Source organism: Lontra canadensis, unplaced genomic scaffold (genome assembly GCF_010015895.1).
Source record: "Lontra canadensis isolate GAN:19392208 unplaced genomic scaffold, GSC_riverotter_1.0 scaffold13, whole genome shotgun sequence".
Lineage (NCBI taxonomy): Eukaryota > Metazoa > Chordata > Mammalia > Carnivora > Mustelidae > Lontra > Lontra canadensis.
The window spans coordinates 12812555-12836671 of NW_022631007.1; the positions used below are offsets into that span (position 1 = coordinate 12812555).

At 41.6% G+C, this 24117-nt stretch overlaps 1 protein-coding gene across 1 annotated transcript in view; it reads left to right on the top strand.

Moving 5' to 3' along the window:
- TRPM8 (transient receptor potential cation channel subfamily M member 8) overlaps window positions 1–24117 on the top strand; it is a 75077-nt gene that overhangs the window by 3554 nt on the left and 47406 nt on the right. Inside the window, exons 2-8 of the mRNA XM_032857975.1 lie at window positions 446–519; window positions 6642–6798; window positions 7506–7683; window positions 10634–10806; window positions 16836–17010; window positions 18030–18097; window positions 20148–20345. Of these exons, the coding sequence (XP_032713866.1) occupies window positions 446–519; window positions 6642–6798; window positions 7506–7683; window positions 10634–10806; window positions 16836–17010; window positions 18030–18097; window positions 20148–20345 (1023 nt within the window). The remainder of the gene's footprint in view (window positions 1–445; window positions 520–6641; window positions 6799–7505; window positions 7684–10633; window positions 10807–16835; window positions 17011–18029; window positions 18098–20147; window positions 20346–24117) is intronic.

Here is a 24117-nt window from a genome sequence, read left to right on the forward strand (position 1 = left end):
ATGCCTTACGACCTTGTCCATGGGGGAGCAAACACAACCCTTGAAGGAGTCTTTGGAATATGTCTTCTTTTGAAAAGCAAGTGTAAGAGGAAAGAGAATCTGCTTTGATACATTATTTATGCTAAACTCTCAACAAATGCTTACATTCCCTTGGTAATCCTAGGGACGGAAAAACATGATTTGTATGTGTATCATGACATTTATTACAAGATAACGCCAAGTTAACTTGTATAAAAATTTGCATTTAGTTATAAAAATTTAAATGTATGCCTCTTTTAAAAAACTGTGTGGTACTCTGAAAGCATGAATGGATGCTGGGTGCTATGAGTATGTGGTAAATTCTTGAAACCTTTGAAGTAGGTGTAGATCATATTTAGTATTCATTAATGACAGCAGTGTGTGAGAATAAATTAGTGATATGCTGTCCAATGTTCTTTCTCCAAAGGACTTGGTGAATTTTATTCAAGCAAATTTTAAGAAACGGGAATGTGTCTTCTTTACCAAAGATTCCAAGGCCACGTAAGCAACTATTTTCCCTCCGTTTTTGCTTCCATGTTGGAAAATAAATTATTAACAACCATTTCAACAAACGGACGAATGTTCACTAGTTCATTATTAAAGTTGTTTTCATCTTGCAATTCCCAGAAATGGTTTCTGAGCAGGAAGAATTTGGCAAGTAGCTTGGACTTGGTCCCTAGAGCGAGTCCCTAGAGCAGTATCATTTCGTTTTGTATTTTTAACTTTGGCAATAGTTGGTGGAGGCTCCAAGAGAGTCTATCGCCCCCTTTGGTGTTTCCATGAGCCTGGGAGCCCACCTGAGTGGCCACAGCAATGAAGGTTGTTGTGCTCTAGTGGTTGGCAGATGGCCCCAAGCAGGAGCATGTGTGGCAATCTGGCTCCTCTTTAGGCTGTTGACCTTTGGCCTTCCCATCCAATCGGGTGTTCATCCACTCTGAGTCTCAAGTGTTTTGGAGCATCAACATGGGGTTTCAAAAGCCATGGAGAGCATCCCCCTGCAGCTCGATGAACGTTAGCTAACGAGTGAGTGAGTTATTGGCCCGACTGCTGATCTTTCCCGTAGAAGATGTGCCTGACCAAAGAGATAATTTTGGTGTTACCCACCTCTCATCCTGTCCCTCTGCCTTTCCTCTGTTGCCTGGGGATGAGAGAAGAAAGAATCTAGCTATTCATTGGTTAGATAGTTGCTGCTGTAGTTTATAATTAAAGCACCGACCTTCTGCTGAGTGGAGGCAGCCAACAGAGGAAGGATGTAAGAACAAGCAAGAGGAGGTGTGTTAGAACCAGCCCTGGGTCCCACCTTGGCTTGGCTGCCAGCTCGCTGCGTGATCTTGAACCAGTTGTGCTTTTTTTCTGAACAGAATTCTCTGATGCTAAAATGCTAGCAAAGTATACCTCATGGGTTGTGGTAAGGATTCAATGAAGTAATACCTAAAATACCTACCATAGTGACTCAGAGCACAAAAAGGTCTTAATAAATGTGTTTTCTTGCTTTGTGTGAATTAGAACATGAACATCAGAAAAGCTAAGAATCTCTATTTTGTCACTGGTGTAAACTTACTCATCATGACTTGTTTTGATAGAGTATAAACTTCATGAGTTAACTATTTATTCCCTGAATGGTTTCAATGAAAGACTTTGCTGTTTATCTATTGGTTGACTGGTAGAAAATACAGTTTATTCATTCATTCACTCAAGAAATATTTATTGAACATCTACTATGCCATGGGGACTTATATACTTAATTGCTAATTCTACAACCAGCCCCCTTTGAAGGTAGCTGCTCTTTTTTAAAAAAAATATTTTATTTATTTATTTGAGAGAGAGAAAGTGAGAGAGAGAGAGAGAGAGCGAGCAAGAGAGAGTGAGTGCATTAGTTGGGGGAGGGGCAGAAGGAGAGGGAGAAGCAGACTCCCTACTGAAGAGGGAGCCTGATGCGGGGCTTGATCCCAGGACCCTGAGATCACGATCTGGGTCAAAGGCAGACACTTAACCAATCAAGCCACCCAGGTGCCCCAAGGTAGCTGTTCTTATCATTGACAGTTAAGGCATGTGAGCCCCAACAGTTCAGTATTTTACTGGTCACACTGCCAGTGGGAGATGGATGAGGGACTGGACCCAGGTTTTCGGATTCCCAGCTTGTGTGTTCTTTTCGTCTCCTGAACCCACACTTTCTAAGAACGGCACTGCCTCAGGCATATTGTATTCATTAGCAATTTCTTAGGTGCAGAAATCCAGTCTAATTGGTTTAAGTGAAAGCGTTAGTAATGGGAACTTTTGGCTGAAAAGCATACCCAGAGCCAGGGCTCAGTGGCATAGAGACTGTCTCTTCCCACTTGTTGTTTCTGCTGTCCTCTGGGTGGGCAGTCCCTTCATAATTGGTGGCAAAGTGGCTACTATATCTGACATGTTACCAGTGCGGGGGAAGAGGGCCTCATTCTTAGCAAATCCTCCAAAAATTCTGGACAGATGTTCATGGTTCTCCTTGGCCTTAGTTGGGCCATGTGCCTACATTTAAACTTGTCCCTGGGCTAGGGAATAGGACATGCTGATTGGCCAGACATGGGTATCATGTACACATGGAACCCATGTGGAAAGGAAGGATGCCTCAAAGGAAAATCAGGGTGTTCCTGCTAGCCAAACAGGAAATGGATGCAAGGTAGGGAAACCTATGGCTGTCCACCTTAAAGGGCTTGATTACAGTTTGAGTCTGGCCCAAAACAAAGGGAGATGTGGTGAGCAACTCCCATCTTCAACAACATAAGCAGAAGACAGGAATGCTTCAGGGTCTTCTGGTTCCCTTCTAGAAGGGCACAAGGTTGTAGACCAGGGTCAAAACTCTATACTCTTTGAACTTCCCTGTATTTATTGTTATTATCTCTCCATAGGTGATAGGAATACTCTGTGTCATCCAAATATCCTATTGGACAAGGACATCAAATGAAGTGACTATTAATATTGATACCCCCAATTTGCTTGCTTGCCCCACAAGCTGACATAGGTTGTCCGAGTCTCCCCAGAGAATCCCTGTGGTTGCTCATATGTGCTATGCGCAGACTGCTCAAGTTTCTCTGCTCTACCCCTTGTGGATGTCTGTTTCTTGAGTAGTCACTGGAGGGTGATGCCCAACCATTGCCCCATCTGGTGAAGGCCTCTGAAACATTGCTGTCTGGCTCAGGGGCTACGTCCTGGCACTTCTGAGGCTGTAAGCCCCTGGTCTGGGTTTGCTCTCTTCTCTTCTCTCTGTCTTGGCCATACTGCACTCTAGATAGAAATAGGGAGGACTCTACTTTCTTTATAGCTGCTCTATGCAATGGAACTTTCAGCCATGATGGAAATATCCTATATCTGCACTGTCTGATATAATAATCACTAGCCACAGGTGGCTCTTGAGCATGTGAAATGTGGCTAGTACAATCAAGGACTTGAATTTATGTAATTTTAATTTTAACTACTTTAAACATAAAATTACATTGCCACATGTGGCTAAAGGCTGCCTTAAGAGTCTGTCTTCAACTATAGTGAGAACAGGTGAGGCAGAGACTTCTCTTCCCCATCCAGCAATGAACTTTTGTGGGTGTAGAAGGACCCCAGTGAGTAGCAAGATGGTAAAAGCTAAAGAGAGACAAGAGGAAGCCAACTTGGACCCTGGTGGGGAGGACTCTGAGACCACTAGGGAGCAACCTTGGCTCTGTAATAGAGCTGAGTAAGTACCCCAAGTAAGGGACTGAGTAAAAGAAAGGACTAAGGAAGTTGAAATCAATTCTGGTTGTCTTTCTTTTCTTGGCCAAACTGCCTGATGCCCCCAAACCTGTTCCAGAAAGGGGGCGAGATCACTGCTGAAGGCGGGATTTTGGATCCAGGCTTTACCGCCGTTTTTACAACCCTGGAAAATACTAGAAGTCTGACATATATTTTGAACACAGATACTTTCCATACTCTATAGTAATTAAGACTTTGAGTTACAAGGAACTCAAACTAGCTTAACCTAAAAGGGCTGATTTACTATAGGAAATAGTAATGCCACACAGAACCCAGGAAAAGCCGTGTCTCAATCCAGCGGTATAGATGGGATTGTAGAGCGGCAACAGGCTCACTGTGGTCCATGTTACATATGTACTCTCTGGCAGGAACCCACACTGATGTATCATTCACAACCTCACCCTTAGGAGGGTGACCTGCTTGCAAGGATTCCTGCCATGGTGTACTTGTTCCTCACCGTATAAGGTCTTCGCTGTGTGGCTTTGATAGTTACCCTGGGCTTCCAGCACTTCAAAAAGATCTCCGTTAGCAGAGTAACTCATTTCATGTAACGCAGTTGAGGCCAATTGCTTCCAGGTAGTAGAATCTTGGTCACCAATAGAATCTGTCTCCTTCTGGAGCAATCATAAAACCTCCTCCTCAAACTAGTTTTTTCTCCATTGTATTTTTAGAAGCTGTCACAGAAAAGCATACCACTATTATCATTTGGTAAAATGAAAATGTGATCTACTGCCATAGCGTGCTTTTAGAATTAATTCTCTATTTTGCCATCTGTCAAATAAGCTCATCAGTGAAGAAGACCTTGAGAATATAGCCCTTCCCATGACAGCTATATATGCTTAAGTCCACCTTCCAGAAGGCACAACAAACAAACAAACAAACAAACAAACAAAAAAACTTTACAAAATTCACTGAGGAATGATGAGTATTCTAACTATTTACACGACGACTAATCAATGTATTCATTCACTCATTTATGCCTTCATAATTTGGAAGATATTAGCCAAATGCCCATATGCTAAGAACAGAGAATAGAAGATAAACAGAGTCTAGTTAGAAGCAAACCCTAACAGAGTTTCTCAGCTTGTTTACTTTTATTTGACCTAGCCTGCACAGGGAATCCTTGCTTCAGAGTCACCACATATAGTTGCCCAGGCTGTGCACTGCACAAGTGTGTTAGGGTCACAGGCCTATGTCTGCCAGAGGGAGCATCTTTTCTAGCATGTTGGTGGTTAGGGTGACTACATACTTTATTTTGAGACTTGGAACACTGAAAAGCATGATGAGGCTCTGATCCTACTAGGCCTTGGGCAGCAGATATAAACTGGGATTGTTCTGGGCAGTTCAGGACCTTTGGTCATGCATGCTGTTCTGCTTCTCCACAGGCCATGGCTCCCTTGAATTCTTAGCACCTTCTGACTCTTGTCCAAAGACTAATGGGAGAGACAATAGGGCGATCCAAGTGGGGCAGGCAGAAAGAAACTGGGAAAAGGGAGAGCTGCTTTGGCCACACTGACCTTTTTTTTTTTTTTAATTAAAGATTTTATTTATTTATTTGACACAGAGAGAGATCACAAGTAGGTAGAGAGGCAGGCAAAGAGAGGGGGAGAAGCAGGCTCCCTGACAAGCAGAGACCCCAATGCAGGGCTCAATCCCAGGACCCTGAGATCATGACCTGAGCCAAAGGCAGAGGCTTAACCCACTGAGCCACCCAGGCATCCTGGCCACACTGACATTTTTGTTGTAGTTCCTCTTCCTCTCTTTGGAGACATGGTGGTCAGGATGCAACACAGCTCTGGTTAGAGGAGCCAAGTAGCCATGGCATAGATTTTTAGATTTTTTTTTAAACTGCATTTTTCTTCTTTTCTGTTGCCACTGCCTCTGCTATTCCTTGATCTGCGTGTATGGCACCAGTACAACCCAAAAGTCACTTGCTGGAGGGTGTGCTATTGTTTTCAACCCTCTCAGTAATCCTGAGAGGAGTGGGGCTGTGCTGGAGAAAAGGAAGGGTTGGCTTGTTCTGTACTAAACTGGGCTGCCCAGGTGTTACACCAACTGTTCCCGAGAGGTCCCCAAAACTGGAGAGCAGGTGTCCCATCCAGTTAATCCCTGGGTGTGGTGGGTTCAGCCCAGGCCTGCCTCAGAGTAGATTTTCAATCCTTTACCTCTTAACTGCCTATCTTTTCATCCTCCTCCGATTTTGTAAATGCAAACGTGTCCCTTAACAAACACATATATTTTAGTTCTGTGGCACTCTACATGGGGAGAAATAGTGTTTATTTATTGCAGTTTGTTCTTGTCTAGCCCAATGATGGAAAGTCTCCTAAGCAGCTGACATCTAATACAGACAGGATGGTCTTTCTAATTTCTGGATTGCTTTGGGTCCCTGCCAGGGGGCCCACTGTCTCTAGTGAGTACCATCCCTGAGAAGGAGGGCTCACCTCACCTCAGGCGAGTGTTACTGGCCAGACGCACCCTGGCAGGTCTGGCACTCAGGGCTCCTGCATGTTATAAACCACACGGGTAGCTACATAAAGGGTCTCCAGATTTCAAAGGCTTAATCCCATAATAACCTCAAGGCTATGTATGCAGAGACAGACTCCATGAAGGCACTTCTGCATCTCAACTCTCAATACAGAGCCAGCTTTTCGGTGCATGCACAATAGACAACAGGGATAAAACAGCAAGATAGCTTTTAAACAATCCACTGAGATGATGACTATAGTCTGAAAATAGGACTTGATGGCCAGATCTCTGTGTTTATTTAAGCTAATAATGTGTAGTTTATTCTAAAAATGTGATGAATGACTCAAGTAGGCTTAATGAAACCAGTTCCTTCTTGTCAATATCATCCTGCTCAGGGACAATGTGTGCAAGTGTGGCTATGCCCAGAGCCAGCACATAGAAGGCACCCAGATCAACCCAAATGAGAAATGGAGTTACAAGAAACACACCAAGGAATTTCCGACAGATGCCTTTGGGGATATTCAGTTTGAGACTCTGGGGAAGAAAGGGAAGGTAAGCAAAGGTTATCTATTTTAGCTGATTCACACAACCTGAACTCCCTTGAGTTACCTTGAATGGGTTCACAGGATGGAGGCAGGAGATATGGGTAGTCAATGCAAAAACCACAAGTCAAAAAGCAGTGATTAGAATATGTACAGCTGGAAAACTCAGCTCATGACTGGCTGCTGCCCAGAGGCTTTCCCTGAGGACACCGCAGGCATGGTGGTATCCTCAAATGCCCAGGAGTCTCCCGTCTCCATGGCATCACCAGCCCTAGGCAGCTGGAAACCTGGGACTCCTCTCATCCCCAAGCCCTGTGTTTGCAGCCCTGGAAGGTGGCACACTGCTGTGTCTCTTCCCAGGGCCCCATACCCCAGGATGGCCCACTGTTATCTCTTGCCTTCCCATAACTCCCCTCCCTCAGTCTTGTCCCTCGGTGTACAGTCAACACTGGCGCTGGAGGGTTCCCCATCCCATCCTGTTTCTACTCTGCTTCAAACACCTCACAGGTTCCCCACGACCTTTAGGGTAAATTCCCGAGTCCTCCAGCTGGCCTGGATGGCCTGTCGGTGGCACCACCCCTCCCCAGCCTACTGATTTCCTTCCACGTTCTCGTGGGGACCCGCGGTACCTGCTGGCTCGTACGCCTCGCTCTTCCCACAGGAGCAGGTGGTTGGGAGGACAGGTGCCCACCCTGACACTTTCCCTCTTCCCCGCAGTATATCCGCTTGTCCTGTGACACGGACGCGGAGACCCTCTATGAGCTGCTGACCCAGCACTGGCACCTGAGAACGCCCAACCTTGTCATTTCTGTGACTGGTGGTGCCAAGAACTTCGCCCTGAAGCCGCGCATGCGCAAGATCTTCAGCCGCCTCATCTACATCGCGCAGTCCAAAGGTGCTGGCGGTCCCTGAGGGGTGGGGACACTGCGCTGCCTCTGTCGAGGCTGGGCCCCGTTGTCTTCGGGAGACGGAACTGAGTCCCCAAATGCAGTTCATGCGCAGAATATAGACTCTCTAGAAGTACACGATTAATCATGATCTATTAAAAGCAAGGTCCTCAAATGGACAGACAGGGAACTCTGGCAGGTGGTGGTGAGGGGTTTGGGGTGGGAGGTGATGGTGGGGGGTCACAAGGTTAAATCAGCGTCAAGGTGCTTCCTTGTGGGTTCTTTTGTCTTCTTGAATCATCTAAAGTTTTCATTGTGTGGCTTCTACATATAAAATTTTACCCAGAAAATACTCTGGCAAATCAAAAAGGCAAGTTTCATTTCTTTGCTCTTTGATTTTGAGATCACTGATGCGCCTTTGGAAATAGCGATGGTGCTTGACAGGTTGTAAGCACTAGGTAAGAGTTTCATTGAGATCAAGATGAGTAACTGTAGCTTTGTTACCTGAAATATTCACCATAGTGTTGCCTTTCTTAATTTTTTTATTATGAAAAATTTCAAACCTACAGAGAAGAAAGAATCATATAAGGCACATCCTTATACCCTTCACTTAGAATCACAAATTATTAACATCTTCCCACAATTGTCTTATTACTTTCCAAAAATAGTCACATGTTAGGATTTTAGATTTTTTATTTTTTTATAAGATTTTATTTTAATTATTTATTTGACAGAAGGAGACACAGTGAGAGAGGGAACACAAGCAGAGGGAGTGGGAGAGGGAGAAGCAGGCTCCCCGCCGAGCAGAGAGCCCACCAGGACCCTAGAATCACGACCTGAGCCATAGGCAGATGCTTAACAGCTGAGCCACCTAGGCACCCCCACATGTTAGGATTTTTTAAAGACTCATTTGAGAGTAAACTGCAGGCATCATGACCCTTGGTTCTAAGTATGTCGGCATGAACCTCTCAAGAACAGGGATGTTCTCTCACATAACCCAGTACAATTTTCAAACCTGAGAAAGTTGGCTAACCAATGCTATTATCTTAAAAAAAAAAACAGTCCATATTTTATTTTTGCGGATTATTTCAATATTGTCCTTTTAAGCAAACAATAAAGAACAAAACAGAAACTCCATAACAAAAAACACCCCCAAAACCAAAACCACCCACAAACCCCCCAAACTGAAAAGCAAACAAACAAACCCCCTCCTTTTTCCCTTCCTCAGTGGACTCCATTGAACTTAGCTTTTCATTCCATAGCAAACTAAAGAGCTTTTTTTCGTCTTGGATTGCTCTGAAGAGTTTCTTGGTCTTTTAGGCCATTTTGAAGAATATAGGCAAATTGTTTTTGCAGATGGTTCCTTCTTTGGATTTGATGTTTTCTCACGATTAGGTTCAGTTTATCAAAGCCTAATATTTTAAAAATGTCTTATTAAGAATACTAGTTAACTGGCAGAACATAGGACACATGTCTTATTTTGTTTTTCTTTTTTTTCTTGCCCATCTTTTGTTAGATTTATTCCTGTGTATATTATTTTGTTGTTGACATCACTATTATAAAGGTACCTTTCATTAAAAACTTTTTTATTGTGTTATGTTAGTCACCATACAGTACATCATTAGTACTTTTTTTTGATGTAGTGTTCCATGATTCCCTGTTTTCTTTAAACATCAAGAAGAATGTTGTTCCCATTAGTTCTCCCTTTCCTGACCCACCAGACGGAGCTGCAGTAGGAGGTTACTTTGTTTTGAAATTGACCAGCTCGGCTTCCTTACTACTAAATCCTGAACGCACATCGTTCATTCAGAATACTTCTTAAATGCCTACTATGTGTCAGGAATTGTTTTAAGTGCTGGGAATATAACAGAAAAAAAAAAAAAACACAACAGACAAAAATCCCTGGCCTGGGTACTTCCAGTCAGGTGAAGGGAAGGGCTGGTCCTGGATTTCAACAGTCTCATGTCCTCTGTGTTGGCTTCACTTCCCCTTGCCTGGTATGAAAGGGGAACATTGACAGCTAAAATTGTCTAGAGGATGGAGACTGGGTGCCAAGGGTCTGCCATTCATGTCCTGTTAGAAATGGTTGCAGGAATCGGGGAGGACAATCCTAAGGACCACACTGCATTTACCTCAAAATATTAGAAGGGCATTTATGTGTGAGGTGACTTACCTCGTTCCTTATCGTTGAAGACAGTAGTAAATTACAGAATGGAGACAAATAATGAGCAAAGGGACTTTCTAATAACTGGGGGAGAGGGCTGCCTAGAGACTCTAAGGCCTTCCATCACCAGAGCTAATCAAGACTTGCCAGTGACCATCCTCAGGCTGGATTCCCGCCTGGGTAGTACATTAGATCTGGGTGGCTTCCAACTTTAGATTCTATTATTATGCTAAATAATATTTTATAAGTATTTTATTTTCTTCATTTCTGAAAAAAATGTGCAAAACCCTTGACATTGTGATAATCATCAAATGTAAACCTTAAAATACCGGTGTGCAAAATTGTGTAATTATCAAGTAAAGCTACATGGTAGGCACCAGGGTCATGGCCCCAGGGTAGGGGTCTGGGAGCAGAGTGCTGGCTTTTCATGGCTGCCCTGCCTTAACTTGCTCTCAAGCTCCAGCCTGGCATTTATTATCCATAACAGGATTTACCTGCAAGGCTGGTTAAGGATATAGATTCCCTGGCCCCACTCCCGGAGGATCTGATGATTTAGATCAAGAGTGGGGCCCAGAATTTGGATCCTTTTAAAACTAACATCTCTTAGAAATGCCTCTAGAGATCCTCCTCTCCTTCCTCTTCATAGGGTCCCCAACAAAGCCCATTGCAAGGGGTGGCTGGCAGTGCCTCGTCCTGGTGCTCACATGGTAGGAGCTTTTTCAGGGGTCTGTGAGCACAGGATGGGAACCTTACTCAGAGCCAGATGAGCATTTGCTCTCCTCCCTCTTTGACAGGTGCCTGGATTCTCACTGGAGGCACCCATTATGGCCTGATGAAGTACATCGGGGAGGTGGTGAGAGACAACACCATCAGCAGGAATTCAGAGGAGAACATCGTTGCCATTGGCATAGCAGCTTGGGGCATGGTCTCCAACAGGGACACCCTCCTCAGGAATTGTGATGCTGAGGTATGTGACAGGAAGAGGGATGGGACAGGAGGAGGTCTGTGAAGAGAAAGACCATGGCATGGGGCTCTGGTCTGAACATTGTGGCTCTGAGATGGGGACAAGCTCATAGGGACCTTAACCTTACAAGGAGCACCTTTGGGACAGACAATTAAAAACAAGGTTGACACGGGTACCTGGGTGGTACAGTCGGTTAAGCTTCCGACTTTTGATTTTGGCTCAGGTCATGATCTCAGGGTCATGAGATTGAGCCCTGCCTCTGGCTCTTTGTCTGTCTCCCTCTCCCTCTATCCTGTGCCCCCACCCCCGGCCCATGCTTTCTCTCTCTCTCTAAAAAAAAAAACAATAACAACCCCCCCCAAATACCAGCAACAAAAGCAACAAAAACTCCCCAAAACCAAAAACTCTCCCCAAAAGAACAAAAACCAACCCAACAAAAAGAGTGACATGATCAAAGAAGTACTGTGAAAGAGTTACTAAAAGGTGTGTTTTGTTTATTAAAATTCTTCCTGACAATATTGTGTTGAAGTCAGATTCTTTATTCGTTATAACCATGACTTGAGTCTGTCCCAACAGGGCTCAAGCCTTGGGCACCATACCTTTATTGCTTGGCCACACTCACAAGAATTGCTGTGAATGCTGGTTAATTTGGCTTTAAGAGAGCTATGAATTGTTTTCTCCTTAAAGTTTCCTATGAGCATATTTAGAAAGTAATCAACACACATTTCATGGTATAAATGCAAGGTAGATGCATGAGGCTTTTTAGCAAGTGAGAATTTTGAAAACAGCACTTCTAGTGAATTGAAAACTTCTTTAAGCATTAGGTGATGTCTACCTAGAAGCTTTGGACCAGATGCTCAGAAATCCCAGTTTACTCTACACCTTCTTCCACCTGTGACTCTTTGGAAGTTTAGGTGGTAAATATTCAGGATTTTTAGAATTATTCTGGTTCTTTTTTACTTTCTATCTTTATTTTAGAAGATTTTATTTATTTATTTAGAGAGAGTGAGCATGCATGAGCAGGGGGAGGGGCAGAGGGAGAGGCAGAGAGAGAATCTCAAGCAAAGTCCACACAGAGCATGGAGCCAGATGTAGGGCTCGATCTCATAACCTGAGCTGAAATCAAGAGTCAGATACTTAAGTGACTGAGCCACCCAGGCGTTCCTGGGTCTTTTTTTTTTTTTTTTTTAATTTTTAAAAATGATATTACTTTTGTGCCTGGTAACTTTTTTGAGGTATGTAAGGGACAGAGGAGAGTATGGAGCCATTTCCAAGCATCTCCCAGGAGGCAGCAAGGTGGGGTGGGAGGAGGAGGGCTTTGCAGAGAGAGTAGACTAGGTGTGAGGAACTTTCCTAGCTATGTAGTCTAGAGTGAGTCTGAATTTTTATAAAAATAAACTTGTATTATTATGGGATGGATTAATTGTGCAGAGTGAATGGTAGATTTTGTTGTTGTTTCTAGATGCTCAGCCAGGGGTAGCAAAATCATCTCCCATCAAATGTCAACTTCAGGGGTCAGAGTGGCCTGGGTTCGGTTTCTGAGGACAGGGGCAGGCTGGGTGGGAAAGAATGTAGTGTTTATCTCTTAGCCATGTTTGTACTGGGCGTTGGCTTAGTGTTGTATAATCACCATTGCCATGTGGATACATTCCATATATGAATTCATAGAATCACAAGAACAACCCCATAGGTAGGTACTTCCCCCTCTGCTGGATTGGAACAGCAACAACAAAAGACTTCAGTATTTCTCTGATGGCATCCTTTATCAATAAGTAAAATGTGAAATGAATATGTTAAGATTAAACAGAGAGTTCTAATCACTTGGAAATTAAGAAGAAAACAAATAAACAACATCTTGCTAAATAACTATTGGTTCAAAAATGAACTTTCAAAAATATAATCACAGATCACTTAGAAAGCAATGGAAATGAAAACATTATATGGCCAAAGCTGCACTCAGAGTGGAATGCATAGTCCTATAACACTTATTAGCAAAAATCAAGAAAATAATTCAATAATAATTGAATAATATCGGACATTATTTAGTCTTCACAACAATGAAGTGCTATTATTACCTTATCATTACAGATGAGAAAACTAAGTCATAGAGAAAGTAAGAAGTTTTCTTTATTCACATGGCTTGTAAGTGCCAGAGCCATGGTTCACAGTCTTTTAGCCACCACAGTGTTCAAATTAATAGGTTTGAAAATAAGACCACTAACAACACTTGAGAAGGAGGAAAACAATAATATTCCATCAGAAATAAATTAATTAGAAAGAAAAAATAGGAAGAATAGAACTCTTATTTATTCTCTGAAATAATTTTAACAATATAAGGAATAAATAGAACTAAATCAAATATAATAATTTAAATCAAATATAATAATAAATATTGAGAAAAATTTTACAGATGCAACATACAACTGTATGTCAATACATTTGAAAATCTCATGGAAATTTATACTTTTCTGTAAAACCATAATTTCCAAAAGATGATTCAACAAGAACTATAAAATCTGATTAAATGAATTATCAGTGAATGAGCTTAAAGTTTAGGGAAATAAAAATCTTTACAATTGCTCTGGGCTAGATGATTTCACCCAGAAAATTTTAAAAAGTCTGTTAAGAGTTAAATTAGGGGCACCTCGGTGGCTCAGTTGTTTAGCATCTGCCTTTGGCTCAGGTCATGATCCCAGGGTCCTGGAATTGAGCCCTGCATTGGGCTCCCTGTTTGGTGGGGAAGTTGCTTCTCCCTCTCCCACTCCTTCTGCTTATGTTTCCCTCTCTCGTTTTATTTATTTGTCTGCCAAATAAATAAATAAAATCTTTAAAAAAAGTTAATTTAAAATATGGTTGTAGTCTCCAACACATATAAAAGCATGAGATCCTTATAAATTTCTGCAGAAAGATCAAATCTGCACCCTTTCTGGAAAACCATTTCAAAATTTGTATCAATCACTTCTCGGCCTTTAGGCTAAGATCAAGTGCAAAATTTGTATCAAGTGCATGAAGACTGTTCATACCATACTTATAAATATCACTAGAGAATTTAATATTTAATATTTAGACAAACATTGTTTAAAATATTTCTAATAATATCAAGAATTAACATAAGCCTAAATATCTAGTAATAACAAGAATCAAGGGATCTTCAGGTAGCTTACTGTGTAAAGAGAAAGAAATTTTTGCTAAATAATATTTGCAAAGATTTTCTGATAATATAGAAAATATTTGCAATTTTAAGTAGAAAATTATGAAAACAATGTAATTTAATCTATATGTCTAGGAAAGACATAAGTGCACTAAAATCTTGATGATTATCACTGAGTTGTGGAATTAAGCATGATTTTATTTTTTCTCATTCTTTTCTATATTTTCCATGTTTCCTACAATGAGTATGTATTATTTTTAGATATTCAAATTATAACACTAGTTTTTATTCCTTTTACAAGTCTGTTCATGATACTTTGGTGAGTTAGGGTAGTCTACTAGCAAACCGATAGGATTTTATGGTCAACTTCTTTGTTTCTTTTCTGTCTTCCCTGGAAAACAGTGCTTGGTCTTTTGCACAAGTTGAACCCAGTAATTGTTTGCAATAACTTTGTTGGCTATATCTTCCCATGTGGTTTCTATTCATGGCTTCGTTACAAACCCCACTACTAGTAGATGGGCTCTACCAGAACCCAGATTTAGCTGAACTGAAACAATACCAGGTACTGAAGTTTTATTCATTTGGAGTCTGTGTTACACTCTCAGAAGTATTGTTGCATTACGTATACACAAAAAAAGAGCTCATGCCTCTACTATCGTTATCTAAACTTTAAATCCCTTTGTCAAAGTACAACCACATATGGGTGCCTGGATGGCTCAGCCGTTAAGCCTCTATCTTCAGCTCAGGTATCAAGTGCATGAAGACTCTTGTGGTCCTGGAATCAAGCCCTGCACTGGGCTCTGTGCTCAATGGAAAGTCTTCTTCTCTCTCTCTCTCTGCCTGCCGCTCCCACTGCTTGTGCTTTCTCTCTATCAAATAAATAAAATCTTAAAAAAAAAAGCACAACCACAAGGCAAAACAGCACAAAAAAATGAGTGTGAAATTTTATTGTCACACTCATTGAGTGGGGTCATATTAAAACCCAAAACTGATGCAGGAAAATTGAAATTATTGGAATATCAAGTCTTCTTCCAGTGATAGGATATATCCCTCAATTTATGCTAGTCTGTATCTTTGAGGAAAATTTTACAGTTTTTCTCACTAGGACCTACATATTTCTTCTTAATATCGTTTCTAGAGATAATGGATTTTTGTTACTATTGTGAATGGGGTGTTTATTCAATGTCATTTTGGAAGTGATTTTCATGTAAAAACGGATTTATTTGTTGTTTTGAATCAAATGTTTTGAACTCTTTTTTTTTATTCTAATAGTTTTTTAGTAGATTCATTCGGTAGTCTGTGTTTGTAACCATATCACTGATAAATAGTGTTACTTTTAAACATAACTCTTCCATTTAATTATACCTTGCATTTTTTGCCTGGGCTAGAATGTTCAGACTAATGTTAAATAACAGTGATGATAACAGGTATCCCAATGGCATCCAAAATACCTGGTATCATAGTGGTAGGAATGAGACTAGTATTTTTACCATAGACAGAATTTGGTGAAAGCTTCAATAAACATTATTTTAAGAAAGTACCATAAGGCATCATCCTTTTATTTCTAGTTTATAATTTTTCTTTTTAAATTGAGAATGAACATTGAGTACCAAATATCTTTTCGCATCTGTTGGGTTGCTATTTTTTCCCCCTTTAATCCATAATCTAATGGACAGATCTCTGGAAACAGTGTTACTTATTCCTTAATAAACTAATTAAACTGAGTTTAAATAGCCAATGTTAGGAGTTTTATATCCTCATTCATTAGAAAGCATGGTCTTTGGCTTTTCCTTTTGTGATTCTTTCCTTGTTAAGGTTTTAGAATTTGTGTCTGTATAAGTGTAAGCGGAGTAGGAATGCTTTGTTTCAAGAAGGTTTGTAGGGCTCCTCTGTAATTGCCTGGTTGCCTGTCTTGCCAATATTATCCTATCTGTCATTTCCAGGACTCTCCTGAGTAGAGCTCCTGGCTGGGCGAGGACCACTTTGAGAAGAGAACTGTAACATTTGAAATTTTTTTTCATTCTTCCTTTGTTCTGGTTGAACATGTATACCATTAATAGAGTCAGTAACCTTCTTCTCCTCATCGAATTTTCAACTTCACTTGTATTCTTAGAATTCAGTTTGAACATCTTTTAATGTAGCCCTAATCCTTTAAGAACTAAACACCTTTGAATGGGACACAGGGGTCAGGAGCTTCTTTGTTTATGCCCCCCCAGCTATTGTTTATTTTATGGCATTAAGTGTTAGGACAAAGTATCTGTTTAATTGTTTCTTTTTCTGGTCCTATAACTATGGACTTCTAAAGAGCAGAGACCCCATCTTGTTCATTTTCTAATTCATAGACCCTGGCCAAAGTCTTGGCATATGATAGAGTCCAGCAAATATATATGTGTTTATGTCAATGTCTTCCTCTACCTGCATCTACACACCCACAAATATAAGTCTGTGTATGCATGTGTATGTATGTGTATAAAACTACATGTACACACATACATGTGTGTGTGTCTGGATACACACACATACATACATTAACATACATACACACATACTTCCTTGAATGCTATCTGTTTCAGTGAATTTATACAAATGAGCACAGGGCAATGGAATAAGAACTGAATTGGGAATCTGATCCTTACACTGTCACTGGCCATTTATGACAATTGGCAGGTGACCCAACCATTCTGAACCTTCAATTCTTCATGCTTAAAATGACATCCTGTACTATAAGACCTCTAAGACCCTTCCAAAAACTTAGGACTTTGGGAGGAGGCATCAATATATTTGAACCTGATGGTTAGCCTTCATAATAACATGTAAAAATGTTATCATGCATGTTGGCCAACAAATAAATCTCAAAAACAAGATTCTCTGTGCTTTTCAGGGGTATTTCTCAGCTCAGTACATAATGGATGACTTCAAGAGAGACCCTCTGTATATCCTGGACAACAATCACACTCATCTGCTGCTCGTGGACAATGGGTGCCATGGACATCCTACAGTTGAAGCAAAACTTCGGAATCAGCTGGAGAAGTACATCTCTGAGCGCACTATTCAAGGTCAGGATTCAGAAAGTGGATCTTAGACAGACCTAGTATCAAGAGCAGTAGCAGCAGCACCAACAATGGTAGCCACCACTCATTAGGTGAAGCATGGTGAACCCAATTAGGTGTCCTGTTGCCGGAGAGGTGCTGTTATTTCTCTTCTTTCTTTGACATCCTAGGACCGTTTCTGCCAACGTGTGGGAGCATAAATGCTGCCTTGTTGCACTCTGGTTTGCAGTACAGAAAACCCACTGTCTCTTCTTCTGCTAGACAACGTTCAAGAACAAATAAGATCCATACTGGCAAATCTGAGCTTATGAAGCAATGTAGTTAGCTAGGGTAAAAATGATAAAAACCAACCCATTAGGTCAACAGTTGGATGGGTTATGTGTTTGAATCCTGGTTATTTCTATATAGTAGAACCACCTAAAATATTGGTTTCAAAGGAAGAATGTAGCAGTTGAGTGAAAGCCTTTATCTGGTATGGGAAGTGACATATTCTCTCTGTTTCACCACTGCTGAGATGTTGGTGTTGAGATATGTCTTATTATGGAACAAGAGTACGTCACAAGGTAGTGATAGACTCCATAACAGGGATATATTGGAGAAGTTTTCAACATCTTTTTCCTTTTTCAGTGGGACATACATGAAGGAAGGCATTTATATATGTAATACTCTTTCTTGAGAGAATACTTAGTTATGCAAATTTGCCACCCACTCAAGAAAGCATAGGAAATCTGCAAATTAGCAAGAGTGTATTATAAGGATAAACTTGAACCTGGTCTAATATTAGCAAAAGTAAATAATTCACAGCCTTTAGCATTTTAAATATCAGTAACAAATCGCAATATGACCTGTCATACTGGTTTGGGGTACAGAGACACATCTGTCAAGATCAATGGGGAGATTTCAAGTCTGAGATCTGCAGTCATCACCCCATACCCTGGGAACAGAAGCTCCTGGTATGCTTCTTCCTGAGATAGATGAATATTTCTAATGAGTCCAGAGTCAGTTTTATGTTCTATGCCTTATAGATTCCAACTATGGTGGCAAGATCCCCATTGTGTGTTTCGCCCAAGGAGGTGGCAAAGAGACTTTGAAGGTGAGTCTTGGTTTGGTTTTCTAGAAAATTGATCAACAAACTAAACCAACAAATTTGCTTTGGAGCTCACGTTGATCTAATCTGACTAATTTCTTTTACTATAGCAAGTAGGTAGTAGTATTTTCACCACACAATGTTCTCTAGCAGTCCAGAGGAGACTTTACAAGAACATGAATAGCTTATATACCTAATATTGGCTTTGGCCATCAGCCCACCAAAGAGAAGAGTTGATATTAACTCATAAAACTACTGATCATAACCAGCATATATATTGGAAAATCATGGCCACCCCATCTGCATGGAGATGAGCTGTGATCACACACAGAGAGGCTACTCTCAGATGGGTTTCCCAGACCACCGAAGGCCCAACCACGCACTTCCTGGGCCTGCAAGGACTCCACCCATAAGAAGGAACCCCGAGTCCTAAGCGACTCTGGGATCATAGAAATCTTCCTGGACAACTCTGTACCTCCAGTGTTGAGCAGTGGAGGAGAATTGTGCTCCCCACTCCATCTGTGTTACTCAGATGTTTCTGAGTTCCTCTTATCACCAGCCAGGCTTCTGCTTGACCTTTCAGAAGGTATCAGTGTGATTGCATACTTGTTGGTATTTGAAGGCACGCACACCATATTGAAGATCTCACTGTTTTAGCAGTAGGACCTCACAAAAAATTGATTTTTAACTCCTTTTAATTAATTTCCACGTTCATTTGCCTATCCCCTTGTATCCTTTATCCTGTATATCACGATTCTTGGTCCTTTCCATTCCCTCCCAGAATCTCCTTCTAGAGTTACAAGTAATTCCCGGTGAAGTTATTTGAATTCCTAATCTAGCACTTTGTTTATCCTTTTATAACAATGGCCTTTCATTCATTCATTCATTCATTCACTCACACATATTTATGGAGCACCTGCTGTGAGATGTCCTGCTGAGACCATTGTTAAATGAAAGTTTTCAGGGAAAGACTTTTCAGGGAAAAATTAAAGATTTTTAAAAAAATTGTCAGCACATGAATCCTTGAAGAGCAGAAGAGGAAGAGAGGAGGAGGGATGGAGAGAAGGGAATTGAAAGATGGTTATGTTTACTAGCTCTCTTTCAAATTTTTGATTTTGGAATTCTCTGATTTCCAGAGAACCACTGTAGGTCCAGGCACTGTAGTTCTGTGGCATTCCCCTCAAATGACTGTGCGTCCAGTAACCACGTCCAGGACAGGGGATGGGAGAGAGGAGGGACAGCTTCCTGTCTGATCATCCTATTCTGGCCCCAGTATGTGGACACACCGGTCCATGGGGCAGGCAGTGGGGTGCAGAGCTGGAAAAAACCCTCAGCTTGCCAGGATGAGGCACCAGACACTCTATGGGCAACATGTCCTCCAGGAAGGCGTTCAGTCTCTGCTAAGGACAGGGGCTCCTTGGTTTCTTCTGTGCGTGTAGATCACTGTGTCTTGATGTTAAGTGATTTAAAATTCTTAAGACTTAGAATAGCTTCTGTGGTTTTGTAAAGGAAATAATAAAAATGTGGTGTGTATATATCTGGGAAACAAATTTAATTTTATTATCTTTTCATAAAAAGGGCAAGGAAAATTATTTGGGAATTATAAGGGATATACATGTCAACATATATGGCTACTGCTTTGAAGGTATTTTCATACTTTAAAAGTATGAATACTGATAACCTCTGTCCGATAAGCTGTCAATGATAATATTGAATACCATTTTAGGACTTGTAATGCATATCTATGATGTCAGTATTTGGAATGATCGATTTTGTATATATCGATATTTTAAGCACTTTTTTATTGAGAACTTAAGCTCATCACATGTGTCCTTATTATGGGAATTAGTATTAGCACAGGCTATAATACAACTGGCTTATGTTGCTCATTTATAGACAGTTGCAAACATTTGGTTTGCTTCTGATTCATATAAAACCCCAAAAGGAAAAGTGCAGAGATGTGTCAAGGTATCTGGTTGACCAGCCTGGTTCCGGGTGCGTTCCACTGTTCATCAGTGTGTCTTCCATCTGGCCAACTCTGTCTCCCTTCTCCCAGGCCATCAACACCTCCATCAAAAGTAAAATCCCCTGTGTGGTGGTGGAGGGCTCAGGGCAGATTGCAGACGTGATTGCGAGCCTGGTGGAGGTGGAGGATGCCCTGACGTCATCTGTGGTCAAGGAAAAGCTGGTGCGCTTCTTACCCCGCACGGTGTCCCGGCTGCCCGAGGAGGAGACTGAGAGTTGGATCAAATGGGTGAGCTATAGGAGGCTTCTGGGGGCTGAGAAGAAGATAACCAAGTTCATGGGGGAGGGGGGAAGTGTTAAGATTTCGACTGTGCTAGAGTTACAGCTCTTTTGTCCATTCTTAGCAACACTGAAGCGATACTCTGGCCCAAAGTAGGTTTCTTGTTGGACGTTGCAGCTCATGTAAGTTAAATAACTCGCCAAGTCTCCACACCTGGTGGGGGGTAGCATTGAGGGTTCAAACTCAGGCCTGTTTGCAAAGCTGGTAATTCTTTTATACCATGACTTCAACAAACGTTTAGCTTCTAAATGTTGGTGTGTCAGTGGAGCAGAGGAAGGAGATTCTTGGCAATGTTTTACAACTGCAGATGCTAAACTGTGTCTACATCCATTGGAGAAGTGGTTACTACAGAATAATTGTCTTTCTAAATTCACTGGCCCAAGATTCAACTCAGAATCTCTCACCTTTCTCATCAGATCATGTAAGAAACATGTACTTATCAGAATCTCTATTACACTTCTTATGGTTAAGCCTATAGAACTATGTTGACATGGTACTATAGCTTCTAACTACTCTGTTTCGTGAATGCTGTTGACTTGAACTGACTTCCACTTCCTTCACTGCTCAGTTCATTAGAAAGCCCATGTTAATATCAGTGGGTGTGTTTCCATCAGCTCATTCTAGAACGGCCTTCGATGTTTGGGTATTTCTTAGGAGTATGCGCTGCCGTTTGGGAATTTTTGGAGAAAGAAAATAACAGACTATAGACAATGGGAGAGTTATTTAAGTCATAGAGCCCATACCGTCATGAGAGTTCAAGGTTGAATATAGTATAAAAAATATTCTTTAACTAGACTGGCACTTCGACAGTATTTAGTTGTGAAAGCACCTCAAAATGTCCAGTGCAGCAAACTGAAACCCTGGTATAGTGAAGGTAGTCTTGTTCAGGGTAGCCTCTGCCATTGTTTAAGGCAAGCCTGGATGAACCAAAGCCTTGTAAATAATGAGGAAAATCAACCCAGCCTTCTAGGCCACTCAGTTCTCTGGCAAATAAACACACAGTGGGGACTCTACTGGTCTTAATTAACTTCAGATGAATGGACAGTTAGCTGATAATCTGGGTGAGGTGCAGTGGGGTCGAAGTGATCAGGAAGGAAGTCCTTCCTGGATTAAGCCTTATTACCTAGAATTTAGAATTTAAAAATTCAGATGCATCTTCTTCCACAGTCAGTGTTGGTGCTAAATGATGACCTACCCCACAAATGCTTACATGATATTCCTACTTGAATAATTGCATTTATCAGATTTTACTAAAAAATGTAAAGCTGGGGGTTTTATATGGAAGTTCATTCTAGGATTTTCTTGTATCTTGGCCAAGTCCAGTTGAAAGACAGACATAAGAATCAGGCAAATAGAGATCAGATTTTATCAGCTTCATTGACGTTGAAGGCAAAGTTGACAGATGTGGCTTAGGGGTATAGTCGTAATGGGCTTCCTTGTGCTGAGCCCCAGAATGAGACAGACAAGCCCACCCAGACAGAGGCAGCCATGGATAGAGACTGCCTCCTCCAGGCTAGGTATGTGGCTGATAGTAGACCAGAGCACTAACATCTGCAAGGAGCAGATCCCAGTGAAGAAGCAGGAAAGGGCTGGCTGGCCAGGCAAAGTGAAAGCTACCTATTAGACATGTCACTCCCCCACCAAGTAGGAGGAAGTGAAAGGGTGGAGGATATCCAGGGGCTTGGTTCAGATGGAGCCTCTCTGCATGGAAATATGTGGATAAGGAATAGGAGTCCTCCCTCCCCAAAGTGGTATACAGTTTTGATTCTCCACATACGGAGACCTTAATGTCTGAGTCAATTCCAAACATTTCAGCAGAGAATCCCAGAGACATCATGTGTTGAGCACAGTGCTCAAGGTGCTTTCCTGCAATGTATGGGAGGAATTCAGTGGTTGGTTCAAGGAGACCCACAGAAGAAGAAATAGACAACTCTTTGCTTACCCACCCAGGATGGCCCTGAGTCCTCTCCAGTGGCTTTCCTCTCACTCATGCAAGTTGGCTTGAAGAGTCTGAGTCAGGTCATGTCCAAAGAACAGAGGCCATCTAATGGGCCCCCTTAATGAGGGATTTTGATTTCTGCTTTCAGAAAACTATTATAGAAATCTGGAACAGGCTAAAAATCAGATGCATTTCACTTATCCTTTCTGGGATTTATACCTCATTCATATTCATATCTAATATGCTAATGATCCATCATAATTATAATCATGTCAGAAGACATCCATTAATAATAAAAATTAGTCTGGCACTTTAATTATGCACTTATATGAAGGTTTGCAATTGGTACAGGTTTTCCAAAAGACCAAGCTCAAGAGAAGAATTATTAATTAATGAATGTATATATCCAGTCAGATATTAATTGAGCACCCCCCAAGGCTAATTATGGGTGATTTCACTGATCTTCTGGACAATCAACCCCAAACTCTGAACTCACGGTTTCTTTCTTTTTTTTTTTTTTTTTATAAATACATGTTGAACAGATATATATATTTTTAATTTTATTTATTTATTTGACAGAGAGAGAGAGAGAGAGAGAGAGATCACAAGTAGGCAGAGAAGCAGGCAGAGAGAGGAGGAAGCAGGCTCACTGCTGAGCAGAGAGCCCGATGCGGGGCTCGATCCCAGGACTCTGAGATCATGACCTGAGCCGAAGGCAGAGGCTTAACCCACTGAGCCACCCAGGTGCCCCTGAACTCACGGTTTCTTGACCTTTCCAGGGAACCTAGTTTATCTCTCCACTGGGATTATGCTTTCTCTTTCTACTAGTTCACCCAAAGTTGTTCACCTGTGCCTAGTCCTCACCTTCTCAAGAACTTGAACTTCCATAGTATCCCAACATATCAGTCAGCCTAGATACCATTCATTTATGTCAAACTGTTTCATCTACTCATTTATTCAGTTGATATTTATTGAGCATATACCATATGCCAGGTTCTGGGATAGGCATTTCAGAAAGAACAGTATACACGATAGGAAGAGTCCTATCCTCATAGAGAAAACAGAAATTGGAAAAAAAAGGTTTAAGTTGAATGATTACAGTATATAGCATCGTATAATATCAAACTGAAATGAGTATGCTAAAGAAAGGTAGCATGGATTCTGAAGGTATTCTTAGAGAGGTGATGTGGGATCTGAAAGCTGGGTAGTCAGTGGGGTGAGGACAGGGATTGTAATATTGAGAACAGCATGTGCAAAGGTCCTGAGGTGTGAGGCAAGCATGGCCTACCTGAGGCCCTGGAATAAGTCAGTGAAGGTAGAACTTTTCAAGTGAAAGCTGGAGAGCTTATGAGGGGCCAGGCCATGCAGCTGTTTGAACACTGTTTTGAGGTTTGGGTCTTGTTTAAATGGAATGGGAAGTCACTAAAAGGTTGAAACAGAATGAAGATGTGGTGAGTTGTGTTCAGGAAAACTCATACTGGCTGCAGTGCAGGGATAGGGCTGAAGGAGGAAAGAGGGAGGTGTCAGGGTGGGAGACCAGATAGGGTTCCCCAAAGCTGTCCCTGGGTCCCATCAATTCACTCTGTATCCACATTCACTTTCTCCTTCTTCCTTTTTGTTTGGAAGGAAAACCACCTCTGTGCTGCCCACCCTCACTTGTGCCCAGACTCTTGGGACATGGACCCCTCTTACCAGTCATTCCTTCCCTTCCCTCCCCTCCCCTTCCCTCCCCTTCCCTCCCCTCCCCTCCCCTCCCCTCCCCTTCCCTCCCCTCCCCTCCCC